The 12965-nt window shown below is 55.0% G+C and overlaps 2 protein-coding genes across 2 annotated transcripts; one reads left to right on the top strand and one right to left on the bottom strand.

Moving 5' to 3' along the window:
* Positions 1-351: 351 nt before the first annotated feature.
* On the bottom strand, positions 352-8087 carry NDUFA13 (NADH:ubiquinone oxidoreductase subunit A13). Its single transcript, XM_029219229.1, is given in 6 exon segments — positions 352-546; positions 764-833; positions 1230-1301; positions 2658-2736; positions 7915-8047; positions 8049-8087. Coding segments are annotated over 6 exon segments (495 nt in total). The 5' UTR covers positions 8070-8087; the 3' UTR covers positions 352-426.
* Positions 8088-8757: 670 nt separating this feature from the next.
* On the top strand, positions 8758-9703 carry TSSK6 (testis specific serine kinase 6). Its single transcript, XM_029218179.1, has one exon. It carries the CDS (start codon positions 8873-8875, stop codon positions 9692-9694), a length of 822 nt encoding a protein of 273 aa, XP_029074012.1. The 5' UTR covers positions 8758-8872; the 3' UTR covers positions 9695-9703.
* The last annotated feature ends 3262 nt before the right edge of the window (positions 9704-12965 follow it).

Consider the following 12965-nt stretch of genomic DNA (forward strand, 5'->3'; position numbering starts at 1 on the left):
CAAGAAAACAAAGTCTGGAGGGGCAGCGATGGGCCGGTTACCCCTGCTATGGGATCCTGGCTTAGGAGCGAGGGGACCCGCCTGTGCTGCGCCCCTCTCCACCCCGGTGCTCTCCTTTGCAGGTCACCCACCCACCCCGTACCCAGGTGGAGAAGCCCCCCAGTCCGAAGGGGCTGGCTGCTGACAAGCAGGGTTTCAAAAAAGGTAGGGAAAAGTCCAGGCATATTTGGTAGCCGATGCTAAAGGGTGATCCAGGGGCCACCCCATTGGCAACTTCTGCTTAGTCCCTGCACCTCCTGTGACACCCCGTAGCCCCCAACCCCCAATCACTCAGTCCCTAGGACACAGGCAGGCCAGTCTCCAGAGCGTTTATTCTCTCCTGGTAGGGAGGGAGTAGGGGTCCAGTGGTCTGAAGAGCACAGGTGCCTACGTGTACCACATGAAGCCATAGGTGGCGCGGAGAATCTCCTCGTTCGTGCGCAGCCCGTAGAGCTCGCCCATCATGGGGGTCACCCAGCGCGTTGTGTGGAACACAGACTCGCCTACCTGAGGGAACAGAAGGGTATGGGTGGCGGTGCAGCTAACCCCTTAGGCCCATGCAGCCTGCTGGGACCCCACCAGGCCTGGCAGCCACTGTGCCTACACCCAAAACTGCCTTCCCCTTCTGGCACTTGACACCCACTACCCCTCAGCCCCAGGTTTTCTGTGGGAGGCTGCGTTTCTGCAGTGGCCTAGACCCCCGCCCTCCCTGCTGAGGACCCACCTTCCAATCCGGCACGTCCTTCATGACGATCGCCTCCTCCTCCAAGTTCTCCCGAAGCATCTGGAGAACCCTGCAGGGACAGGGTGGGAGGTGGGGGACAGGCCTGACCACCCTGAGGGGCCCCTGCCGAACAAACCTGCCAAACGTGTCCCTGCCCCACCTCCCCATCACCTCCTGCAGCTTTCAACCCTGCGCATGCTGACCCCTCTTCTTTCCTTTCTTCCACTGGCAGAATCTTACTGTCCTCCTGCCCAGCCCCAATGCCCCCTCCCCCAGAAGCCCTTCCATTCTCTCTTGGGTCTCTGCTGCAAATCAAGTTTGGGGCCCTCTCCAAGGACGAGGGCATCCCCTGGAGCCACGTACAAGGTCATGGCTGTCGGTCCCCATGTGTGTTCTGGCCTTATCCCACGCTGCAGGCTGCAGCACTCAGGCCTGTAACCTCCCGACCCTGGCCCCAGCAGCACACCTCCGGTCCTTCTCTGCCTGCAACAGAGGCATCAGTGCAATGCGGGCCTCGAAGTCCTCGATCTGCAGGCGCCTGTGAAACCCCAAAACCAACACTCAGACCAGACCATGGTGGGATGGGGGGTGGATGATGAGGCCCTTGGACATGCATTACCCTGGAAAGGGGTTTGGGGGAGAGGCAAGCAAGGGGGAAGGGCTTGGGCAGTGGGCTCTGCCCACCGGCAGCCTGAGATGGGGGATGAGGGGGGCATGCAGTTGACACAGGCGGCGTCAGTCCACAAGACTGCTGGCTTCACGCTTTCTTTTCAGTTCAAAACTTTTTTTTAAATCCTAAAAATAGCCCGGGCCTGATGATTGCAGTGAACTGTGGGGAACGTTCATCATGGGGTTCTGGACTTTACAAAATCACATCACTTTCACCGCAAGAAAGCCGTGGGGGAGCAAGCATCATGGGCAGCTCCTTTCTTCTCCCTGCTTTTTGGCATCTCCAAGCCACCAGCCCCATCTGTGCTGGGAGGTGTGGGGAGAGCGATGCCCAATGATGTGGCCCAGGGAGTGGCCTCCTGCCCTGTCCCCTCATCACCAGAAATCTCACAGCAGCACAAGGAAGGGTCTGGGTGAACTTCAGCCCCCACCTCAACCCTCCCACCCCCTCCCCATCCCCCAGGACCCAGGGTAGCAGCCCCGCTCCAGGCTGCTGCCCTCACCACAGTCACACACCGTGGTTACTACTGGGTCCCTCTGGGAGACTGGGCCTGGTCTTGCCTGTCCAGTGTGGCGGCCCTAGCGTCCAGCACCCACCAGGTGCTCCTGAGTTCACTCAACAATGTTGAGCTCCCTCCACTTGCTAGGCCTCCTCCAGCACCACCTGTGCTGGGGGTGAGCAAGCTCAAGGTGGGTGCTAAGGACACAGGACACAGAGTGGGAGAGGGTGGAGGGGCCTAGCTCGTTGGGAGCCACTGAGAAGGAGCCACGTGGCGGGGTGTCCGGCAAGCTCAGAGGCGGCCAGAGTCCCAGCCAAGGCCGTTGCAGACCTGGGTCCCTCAGGCCCTGTACGGCTGGCCCGGCCACTATCTTGCATGATCTGCTTTTTAAGCCTTTATATCACCATTGCCCGGTCACCACCCACAAAAAGACAAAAACCCACTAAGAGAGTGCATCACGGGCCTGTCCCTCCACCTCCACCTCTGCTATGCTAACGTGGACCCTCGGGTACCCAGTGGTGGAGGTCAAGGGCACCCAGTAAACATCTGGCGGCGAGCTTCTTGCTTACTAGTCAGTCATTCCTTGAGGGTAAAGCCCAGAAATCGACTTGCTGTGTCAGGGCCTGCACCCCCTGAGGCCTGAGGAGTTGACAAGGGGCCCCGAGGTACACTAAGTCCACAGGCACACGTCCCCACCCTCCCATCCTCACCAGCGCAGGGCCTACCTGCGTTCGCGGTTCCACTTCATCATGCTCCAGTACCCAAACAGCAAGGTCCCGATGCCCACGGCGAACATGCTGTAGCCTGTGGGGAGAGGGGGCGCTGCTCAGCACCTGCACGTGGGACAGGCCACCTTGTCCTTTCTTCTCCTGAAGCATAACCCACTCACTGTGCAAATACTCCAGTAACATGAATGAGGGAGAAGGCAAAAGCCCTCACGAACCCCCTGCCAGAGATGGCCGGTACCATCTCTAATACCTATTTTTTCAGACTACTTTTTTTTGTCTCTGTGGAAAGTCCACTGGCCCCCCTCCCTTGGACCCCCCCCCCCCCACAGCTGCAGCCCACTCTTTATCCCATTCATCCACTCTGCGGGCAGGGGCACCAGGCTGCGAGGCTGCTACACCTCTGCCCCCATGCCAGGGTTCCTGGAAGGTACAGGACGGGCAGAGACTATGAAAGGGCCTGAGGGCCTAAATGTTTATGGCTGGGTGGCCCTGGCCCCGCCACTGACTAGAAGGTTGTTTGGTTCCCTTCAGCTAGCTGGTCCCCGTGGGGAAGGACGGTGTCCATGCTGGGTCCCAGCTGCCTGGGCCACCTCCCTGTGTGCTGCCCACAGGGGGCTGGATGGGGCTGCTGGAGGCAGGCAGTGCCCTGCAGGGGCTGCCCAGCCACCCCCTGGGCTCCCAGGTGCTGCTTCCTCCCGGCCCAGTGGGGTGGAGCCCCTTCCCGGGACCCCAGGAGACAGAGGCTGAAATGAATATTTACTGAGAACCCGTGGGCACCTGTGCTGTAATTCTGACTGACAGGCCGTGGGCCTGCTGGGGTCTTCAGGGAGGTCTGGACGCTTGGGGCCTGGCTGGGGCTGGCTCGTCCTGCACCACCTCATCTTTCAAGCCTCAGGCTCTCCTCTGGACAGAACTCGTGGTTGCTGGGATGAATTGACAAGCTCAGCCAGACCGAGCTCCATTTAACACCCAGTAAAGGACCGGCAAATGGTGGGTAAAGCCACTTCCTGGGACTCGTGGGGGGACAAAGTGGGGGCTCTTTCTTCTTCAGCTCGTCTCCAGCACAACGCTCCTCTGGCACCTCTGTTGGACCCAGAGATAAATGAAAAACTGGCTCAATTTTTTAATCCCTTTAGTTCAACCTGTTAAAAACATGAGCTCAGGGTAAGGCACTTCCATGTTCTGGGGGACAAGGTAGCGAGGGCACCGTGGTTCCTGTGCTCAGAAGTAGGACCTCTCCTGAGAGGGCCGAGTGCCCAGGACCAGTCCGTAGTGCACTCGTGGCTCTCCCACAATGGCTGACCACCTGTGCTGGGCACTCAACGTTCTTTCCATTGGGTGCGAGTGTTTCATCAGAGCTGCCCGTTATTTGCAACAGCTGCAGAGAGGCCTGGGGCTGCTTCTTCCGACCCAGCCCCAGGGAAAAGACTGAGAGACTGTCTTTGTGAGGACCTCTTGCCCTCAACATTGGGCACCCATGTGTGGGCCCATCTGTAAGATAAATTCCAAGACTAAGGTAAGGTGGCCTTTAAGATGATGCAGCTCTAACTCATCTATTCCTCATTGACAGTGGTGAGGCCGAGGCCCCAGGCCTTCGGGGGTGTCTGTGCCTCCAGAGCTGCCAGTCTGGTGGGAGAGGCCAACGAGGGGCATGCCCAGAAGGGGGTGCGGGCCACGTGTAAAGAAGACCTGAATGAATAGAAACGCATCCTGTGTTCATGGATCGGAACTTAACATTGTTCAGATGGCAGCACTCTCCAAACTGAGGTACAGATTCAACAGTCCCCATCAGAATCCCAACCTTCCCGCCCCCAGTCCCACAGAAATTGACAAGCAGATCGTGAAATTCATATGGAAATGCAAGGGACCAGAATAGCTGAAACAATTCTGAAAAAGAAGAACAAGGTTGGAGGACTCTTCAAACTTATCACGCAGCTGTGTGTACAAGACAGTGTGCCCTGGCATAAGGATAGACATGTACATTGATGGAACAGAGCTGAGAGTCCAGAAATAAACCCTCACATTTATGGTCAATTGATTTTGGACGAGGGTGCCAAGATAATTCAATGGGGACAGAACAGTCTTTTCAGCAAATTGGACCACTGGATAGCTACATGCAAAAGAAGTGTGCTCCTTCCTCCCTCCATACACAAAAATTAACTCAAAATGGATCAAAGACCTCAATGTACTAAGAGCTAAAACATAAAACTCTTAGAAAACAGAGAAGTCATTCTCTGTGACCCTGGATAAGGCGATGGTTTCTTAGATATGACACCAGAAGCACAAGTGACAAAAGAAAAAACAGAACTGGACTTCGTTGAAATTTAAAACTTTTGTGCTGCAAATGACACCATCAATGAGCTGAAAAGACAACCCACAGACTGGAAGAAAGTATTTGCAGATCATATACCTGATAAGGGAATGGTATCCAAAATATATAAAGAACTCTTAAAACTCAATAATAAAATGACTAACCACCCAATTAAAAATGCATAAAGGATTTGAATAGAAATTTCTTCAAGGAAGCTATACAAATGGCCAATAAACACATGAAAAGATGTTCAACATTGTTAGTCCCTAGGGAAATGCAAATCAAAGCCACACTAGATACCACCTCACACCTACTAGGATGGCTAAAAGTTTTTTAAATGGAAAGTAATTAGTGTTGTCCAGATGCAGAGAAATTCGAACTCCTGTACATTGCAGGTGGGAACGTAAAATGGTACAGCCAATTTGGGAACAGTCTGGCAGTTCCTCACAATGTTAAATAGGGAGTTACCATATGACCCAGCAATTCCACTCCACCTCAGAGAAAGGAAACATATGTTCACACAGAAACCTGTACAGGAATGTTCACAGCAGCACTGTTCGTAACAGCCAAAGGGTGGAGACAACTCAAATGTCCAACAAGTGGTAAATGGACACACAAAATGTGGTCCATCCATACAAGAGTATTATTCAGCCATAAAAAAGAATGAAGCACTGAAACACTACAACATAAGCATTAAAAACGTGCTGCGAAAAGTCACACAAAAAGGACACAGAGTGAATGATGCCATTTATATGAGAGGCAAATCCACAGAGACAGAAAGCACTAGCTTGTCGGGCTGGGAGAGAATGTGGAGTGACTGCTAACGGGTAGAGCATTTCTTTTTGGGGTGATGAAAATGTTGTAAATTTAGATCATGGTGATGGTTGCATAACTGTGAATAGACTCAAAATTGGTGATCTGTACACATGAAATGGGTGAACTGTATGGTATGGCATGTGGATCTCAATAAAAATGTTAAAGATACCAGAAAAAAAGAAAGGGCCACTCACTGGGTGCAGGTGGGAGTGGAGAGAGGAGAGCTGGGGGTGAGAGATAAAGAGAAAAGGTGGAGGTAGCAGTCACTTCGGTAGCAGCATGGATTAAAGGCGGCCTGAGCCAGCTTGGCATGTTCTGGGATGTTGGCGCTGAGTGGGCCACGCAGAGAAAAGGGGAGTCGGTGCCAGGCTTGGGGCCACGGTGCCTTGACAAGAGCAAGACTGATTGGGAGAGGGCAGCTGTGGATAAGACTGGAGGACAGAGGACGAGGGCAGGGTGCAAGACAGACTGTAGGGCTTTTGCATTTACTGTTCCCTCTGCCTGGGGAAATCCTTTTCAGAGAGGTCCTTTCGCCCATTCTGGCTAAAGCAAGCCCCAGTTATCCTAGGCCTCGGCACTGACCATAATGGGAAATTATGGAGTGATGTGTCTGTCTCCTCAGCTAAACAGTGAACTCCTCAGGACACAGTCCAGCACCACGGATGCACTCAACAATTACTAAATGCAGGTACATAAACAAAGACCACATCCCAGAAAGGAATGTGGTCTTATATTCCTCACCCCTCTGCAACCAGGAAAGACTGGGGTGGGTCTGTATGTGCTGCAATGAAAGTTGGTGTCAAGGGCTGTGATGGGAGACCCAACCCCAACTGGTGGTATCTGAGGCACACGGGAGACACTGCTGTATTATTAACTGGAAGAGGACCGGGATATGGGCCACATTTGTCGCTTAAAAATGAAAGAGATGCTGACTGTGGGAAGCCCAGGGAGACCCAAGGGCTAGGGTCCTTCTGCAGCCTGGTCACAGAACTATCCATGTGTAAAAGACCTCATGTCACACACCCGAGGAGTGCACTGACCTGGGTGTCAAGAAGAGACTCAAAGATCGCTTTATATTTGTTGAATCTAGGAATGAGTCTAGAGTCCAGTGCCCATGTGGTGCCAAATCTAGTCTGTAAGCTGTTTTTTATGTCCCTCGGGCTAAGAGCACTTTTAGGTTTGCAAAGTTGTAAAAAGAAGCAGCAATAGTGGATAAAGACTATCTGGCAGAGAAAGCACGAACTATTTATCTGGCTCTTTACGGAAAAAGTTTGCCAACCTTTGTTCTGGATTAGAAAAAAGCCAAAAAGGGGCAGGGGAAGACCTGAGTTTTCACCTGACAGTAACTTTTCTACTGTCTGAATTATAACTTTTTTTTTTGAAACCATGCCCATGAATTTTTTTGCTTTTTAATTGAGGCATAATTTGCACAACATGCGCACGGTTAAATGTAAAGTTCAATGACTTGCAACAAAGTATTCATTCTTAACTCGTTTTACATTTTTTGTATTTCTCTGTTATCCTTGGGTGCAGAGTATGGGCGCCTTTTACTTTCTCGCTTACATTTTTTTGTGTTGAACCCAATAAAAAATTTTAAAACGTCACTTAGAACCCTTGACAATTTTAAGAACACATAATTCTGGGATAGCCTGAAGTTGGGGGCCACCAGAGAGGAACCACTGCACATAACATCTTCTTTTTTTTTTTTCAGAACATCTTTTAAATTCCCTCGGTATTCCGGGTTTCGGCCCCAGCTTTGCTCTGGGTGGCCCCGTGGGGAGGTCGCATCCTCTCTCGGGCCTCAGTTTCCCCACCTGTGAAACCGGAACGTGGCGGAAGGATCGCGGCGCGGGCTAAATTAACCTCAGTTTCATCAATTGTAAAATGGGAATAATTAACGGGACCGACCTCTTGGGCTGTTCCGAGGAGGCAAAGGGCTTAGTAAATGCTCGACAAACTGCAGCAGTTGTCGTTATTGTTAGTACTGAAGCTGTTGGGGATCCTGGAACTCCGCTTCCCGTCATACGGAGAGGGAAACTGAGGCCCGCTAGACTCCCCGGCGTCCCGACCCCGCCGAGGCACCCAGAAGGCCCAAACCCTGACACCCCGGCGCAGGGCGACACTGACCCGACAGTCCCCGACGCGGAAGGTTCCGCTTGTAGTCGATAGGGCCGTAGCCCCCCAGCGGGGGCATGTCCTGCTTCACCTTCGACGCCGCCATACTTACAGGACCCTGCACTTCCGGTCGCGGGAGGAAGTTACGCAACGGCGACCAACGCCATGATGAGTGTGGCGGAAGCTGCCGCGCCGGTCTCGGACACGGCTGCGAAACCTAGGGCGCTGGTGCACCTACCTACCCCGGTGCACCTGCCTACCCCAGTGCGTGGGAGAGCTCGGATAGCTGGGCCCGGGATCGACTGCACGCCCCAGCTGCGGCCGTAGAGTCCTTATTTTCTCTTCTCCCACATGGGGCGTGGCTTAGTCGGTGTCAAAGCCTGCAGCCTGTCGGGTCGCCAGGGTCCTTGCACCAAAGGACCACCCATTCACCTTCCCTCTGGGGCGATGTGCAGGCCAGTTAGAAACCCTCAGGTCTCTTCCCCATTTTCTCCCCCTCGGGGGGCCCTGTGGGCAGCCCAGGGCTCCACAGGGTCAGGGCTGAGTACAGAAGTTGGGGGACGGCTGCTACTCAGATTCGGACTCATGAGGAGCCGCCCCAATCCCAGGCACGGATTCCACTCCCCGTGGTGGTCGGGACTCCTTGCTAGTGTCCTCTCATCGGGAACTGGACCATTCAGCGTGATCATGAGTCACAAAGCCCTAGCTAGGGCCTTGGGGGGCACCACGGGGCGGGGTCTGGGGCCCCACCCCACCCCCACCCCGAGGCGGGGTGACGCCCGCGGTCACTTCACAAGGCAGAAATTGTTACCTAGGCAATAAAGGGCACCGCGGCGGTGGGGGCCCGGGAGTGGGCACATGGGGGTGGGGGTGTGCAGGTGCCAAGTGCCATGGGTTAGGCCCGAGATAGGAGTCCGGCCGCCCACCGACAGCAGCCGCCTCCTGCTCCCCACGCGCTTCAGGCGCCACCATGTCGGGCGACAAGCTTCTGAGCGAACTCGGCTATAAACTGGGCCGCACGATAGGCGAGGGCAGTTACTCCAAGGTGAAGGTGGCTACGTCCAAGAAATACAAGGGCACGGTGGCCATCAAGGTGGTAGACCGGCGGCGCGCGCCGCCAGACTTCGTCAACAAGTTCCTGCCACGCGAGTTGTCCATCCTTCGGGGCGTGCGGCACCCGCACATCGTGCACGTCTTCGAGTTCATCGAGGTGTGCAACGGGAAGCTGTACATCGTGATGGAGGCGGCTGCCACCGACCTACTGCAGGCCGTGCAGCGGAACGGGCGCATCCCCGGGGGGCAGGCGCGCGACCTCTTCGCGCAGATCGCCGGTGCTGTGCGCTACCTGCACGACCACCACCTGGTGCACCGCGACCTCAAGTGCGAAAACGTGCTGCTGAGCCCTGATGAACGCCGCGTCAAGCTCACCGACTTCGGCTTCGGCCGTCAGGCGCATGGCTACCCCGACCTGAGCACCACCTACTGCGGCTCGGCCGCCTACGCGTCGCCCGAGGTACTCCTCGGCATCCCCTACGACCCCAAGAAGTACGACATATGGAGCCTGGGTGTTGTGCTCTACGTCATGGTCACCGGGTGTATGCCCTTCGACGACTCCGACATCGCCGGTCTGCCCCGGCGTCAGAAGCGCGGCGTTCTCTACCCCGATGGCCTCGAGCTGTCTGAGCGCTGCAAGGCCCTAATAGCCGAGTTGCTGCAGTTCAGCCCGGCGGCCAGGCCCTCCGCGAGCCAAGTAGCGCGCAACTGCTGGCTGCGTTCGGAGGACTCCGGCTAGAAGCCGGAGTTCCCACCATTCCCGCCGCCCCGAGCACTGCGCAAGCGCAGCGCACGCGCAAGAAGCGCGCTTCCGGAGTTCCGCGAAGCCGCCGCGCGACACTGCGCACCCGCCCTTTACTCTTTCCCACTTCGACGCCGTGGGCGGCAGTCGACCCCGTTTGGAATTCAGCTCCTCCGCCACGATCCCAAGAGAAGAAGCTTCCTCGGTTCCCCGAGAGAAGGCCCCCGGGAAGGGGCTGGACGAGAGGAGAGGGAAACGTTGCCCCCGTGCGGAATGAGCGACCGCTACGCGGCGGGCAGTGGCTGCTTGGAGAAGCTGCTGGCGAGCGGACGCGCGCGGAGGGCGTCTGTCCACAGCCAGCCGCGCATGCTGGTGAGGGACGGCGCGCTCCAGGCGCTGCCCCCCTTGGAACTTGCAATAAACTCGCTCTTTCTCGCACCTGGCTTTAGCGACGGCCCCCTTTTACGAAGCTGGGGGGAGGGGATCGCTCCCTGGGAGAAGGCAGGCGCGGGCGCCCCATTTTAGAGAAAGGCTTGTAGAGGTTCTTGCTACAGGTCTGAAAAGGGAGTTGGAAGGATTCGAACCCAGACCTTTCGGGCTCCCCATCTTGGGCAGACTCGAAGGGGCTTTGGAGTCGTCCCCGGCGTCGTAATGCTCCTGGGAATGGAGGTGCTGGACTAGGGAGCAAGAACCCCAGCACCCTTATGGTGTTTAAGGATAGTACAGCAAGGGGCGGGGGTCGCCTGTCCCTACAGAAACAGCATTTGCAAAAGAGAAAATTGATGCCCACACCGGTATCACTTGCCCAAGAACAGCCAGGATTTGCACCCAGATATGTCTGAAGTGGGGTGGGGAGGTGGTGGAAGCTCTCCTTAGTGAGGGTCCCTTCCTTGGTGAGGGTTAAGAGCTGCGGGGAAGAGTCGAGGGTGGGGCATTTGTCTGAGGGTTCATTCTTTACTCTGTTCATTCATGCATTTTTTTTGAGCGCCTGCTGTGTGCCAGGCTCTGGGACTCAGCCAAATGGCTTGGATTCATCCCTGCTGTCAGTGAAGGGAGCAAGTGAAAAGTAAAATAAAAGAATGGCGTGAAAATAAAATAATTGTAAGTTGTTGCTAAATGCGAGGTGGGGGTGAGCAAGGAGGGACTGAAGGGAACGCCATTTGAGCTGAGCCGGGAAGGAATCAAACACTGGAAACAGCAAAAGGAGTGTTCCAAGTGTTCCCAAGACAAGATGGAGCTGGTGTGTTTGAGTAATGCTAGGAACTCCTGTAGCTGGAATGGAGGGGGAAAGGAGGTGGAGAGGTAAAAGGTGTGTGTCTGGAGAGGGACCCTACAGGGCCTGGGGGAGATTGGGGGTTATTTTGCCTGTGATGAGGTTACTGGGTTTGGTGACAGTGGCTGTTGTCGTTTGGGGTGTATGGGAAACACCTCCTTAGGCCCTTATCCTACCTGCCTCCACCAGAGCCCCACAGTACCTGAGGAGGGTGGTCATTTATGGGTCTGACCATACCCCACCCCTTGCTCCCTTACCCTCCATAGCTCTCAGGTGCCCTGGGGATTATGTGCCACCTCTCCCCTCACTCCCTTCAAATAGGCTGTGGCCCCAACCCCCTCATTTTGCAGAGGAAGAAACAGGCTAAGAAAGGGGAAATGACTTGCTCACTCAATAAAACCCACATCCTTCTCCCCTTGCCCCCAAGGTCCAGCCACACTACTCTCCTTTGTCCTCAACCTGCCTTGCTTGGTCTCACCTCTGAGGCTTTGCACAGGCTGCTCCCACTCCCTGCACCACTTTTCCCCTCCCTTCACGCGAGACTTGGCCTAAAAAGGTCACCTCCCGTGATACCCCATTCTTTCCCTCCTCACCCTTGTCTCAAGGTGTGATCCCAATGCCTGGGGCATGGCACATGCCTTTTTCTGTCCACTGATTGATCTGTGTAAGCAATGGGCCTGGGGTCCTCCTGCCTCACGGCCACACCCACAACTCAGTTCAGAGGGGACAAGGTCTCAGGGACCAGGGCTGGTGTCCCATTTGTTAGCTGGAGAAGATGCATGAGACTTGCCCTCTGTCCACGGAGGAGCTTGTGCCTAATCCAGCAAAGACTCACTTGAAGGCTGGCCGTGGAACCCCGGAAGTGGGCTTCTCTCAGCCAGTGTCGGGGTGTGAGGCACCAGTCATTATGTGTCACGGGTGGAGCAGGACAGGGTTGCGTTTAATTTCAGTCATGTCTTGTACCAGTTCTATGCCTTGCCCAGGCTAGTCATGGCCACTGGGGAGGCTGGAGGCAGAGATGCCCCAATAACAAGAAACAGCAAAATATATAAGTAGGGCTTCCCTGGTGGCGCAGTGGTTGAGTCTGCCTGCCGATGCAGGGGACGCGGGTTCGTGCCCCGGTCTGGGAGGATCCCACGTGCCGCGGAGCGGCTGGGCTCGTGGGCCGTGGCCGCTGGGCCTGCGCATCCGGAGCCTGTGCTCCGCGGCGGGAGAGGCCACAGCAGTGAGAGGCCCGCGTACCACAAAAAAAGAAAAGAAAAAAAAAAAGAAAGAAAATATATAAGTAAATAAAAGCACCTAGGAAAACAGGGTGACATTTACTGCGCATTGGAATTCACCAAAGTGCTTACAAGTCTCATTTTTGTGAATAAAATTTTGAAAGTGTGTCAACCTCTGAAAACAAACTTTCACCAGAAATTGTTCATTTTGGAGCCAGCCGGGTGGCTCCCACCCTCTGTGCTTAGAATCTACACCTGCAACATCATGTCCTGCAGCAGACACCCAATGCCGTGCCAATCCAGAAAAGCCCACCACTCTGGGGTGGAGGCTGGTGATGGCTAGCTAGGAGACAGGCCGATGGGCAAAACCCACTACATTCTCACTGCACTCCCCCAGCGCTGTGGGTAAACGGGCCACAAAGCCCCAGGTTCTGGTGGAAATGGAGGCCCAGAAGCAAGGGTGCGGAACCCAGTTGGGGGAAAACTAAATACCCATGACAAGTGAGGCCTGAAAGAAGCCCAAGAAGGTGTCCTCTCCTTTCCTTTGCCTCCCCGTCAACCAAGGGTCACCCTGCTGTCCCTTCCCAAGTTTCCAAGCTGCCCCAAAGCCGCGACAAAAACGTGGGATACCAGGGCTGAGGGGACGAAAAAAAAAAATACAGCCAACACATCATCCATTTCTTTATTGTCCTTCAGATTCTAAAACTTCCTCATGACACAATGTATAGCCATTGATTCCAGCGTCTTTGTTTACTGGAACTTCTGTTCCGGTTTG

Source organism: Monodon monoceros, unplaced genomic scaffold (genome assembly GCF_005190385.1).
Source record: "Monodon monoceros isolate NGI ecotype Baffin Bay Population unplaced genomic scaffold, NGI_Narwhal_1 Super_Scaffold_12, whole genome shotgun sequence".
Classification (NCBI taxonomy): domain Eukaryota; kingdom Metazoa; phylum Chordata; class Mammalia; order Artiodactyla; family Monodontidae; genus Monodon; species Monodon monoceros.

Excerpts from the sequence above, each read along its gene's own strand:
- TSSK6 (XM_029218179.1), top strand. The coding sequence starts at position 8,873 with ATGTCGGGCGACAAGCTTCTGAGCGAACTCGGCTATAAACTGGGCCGC.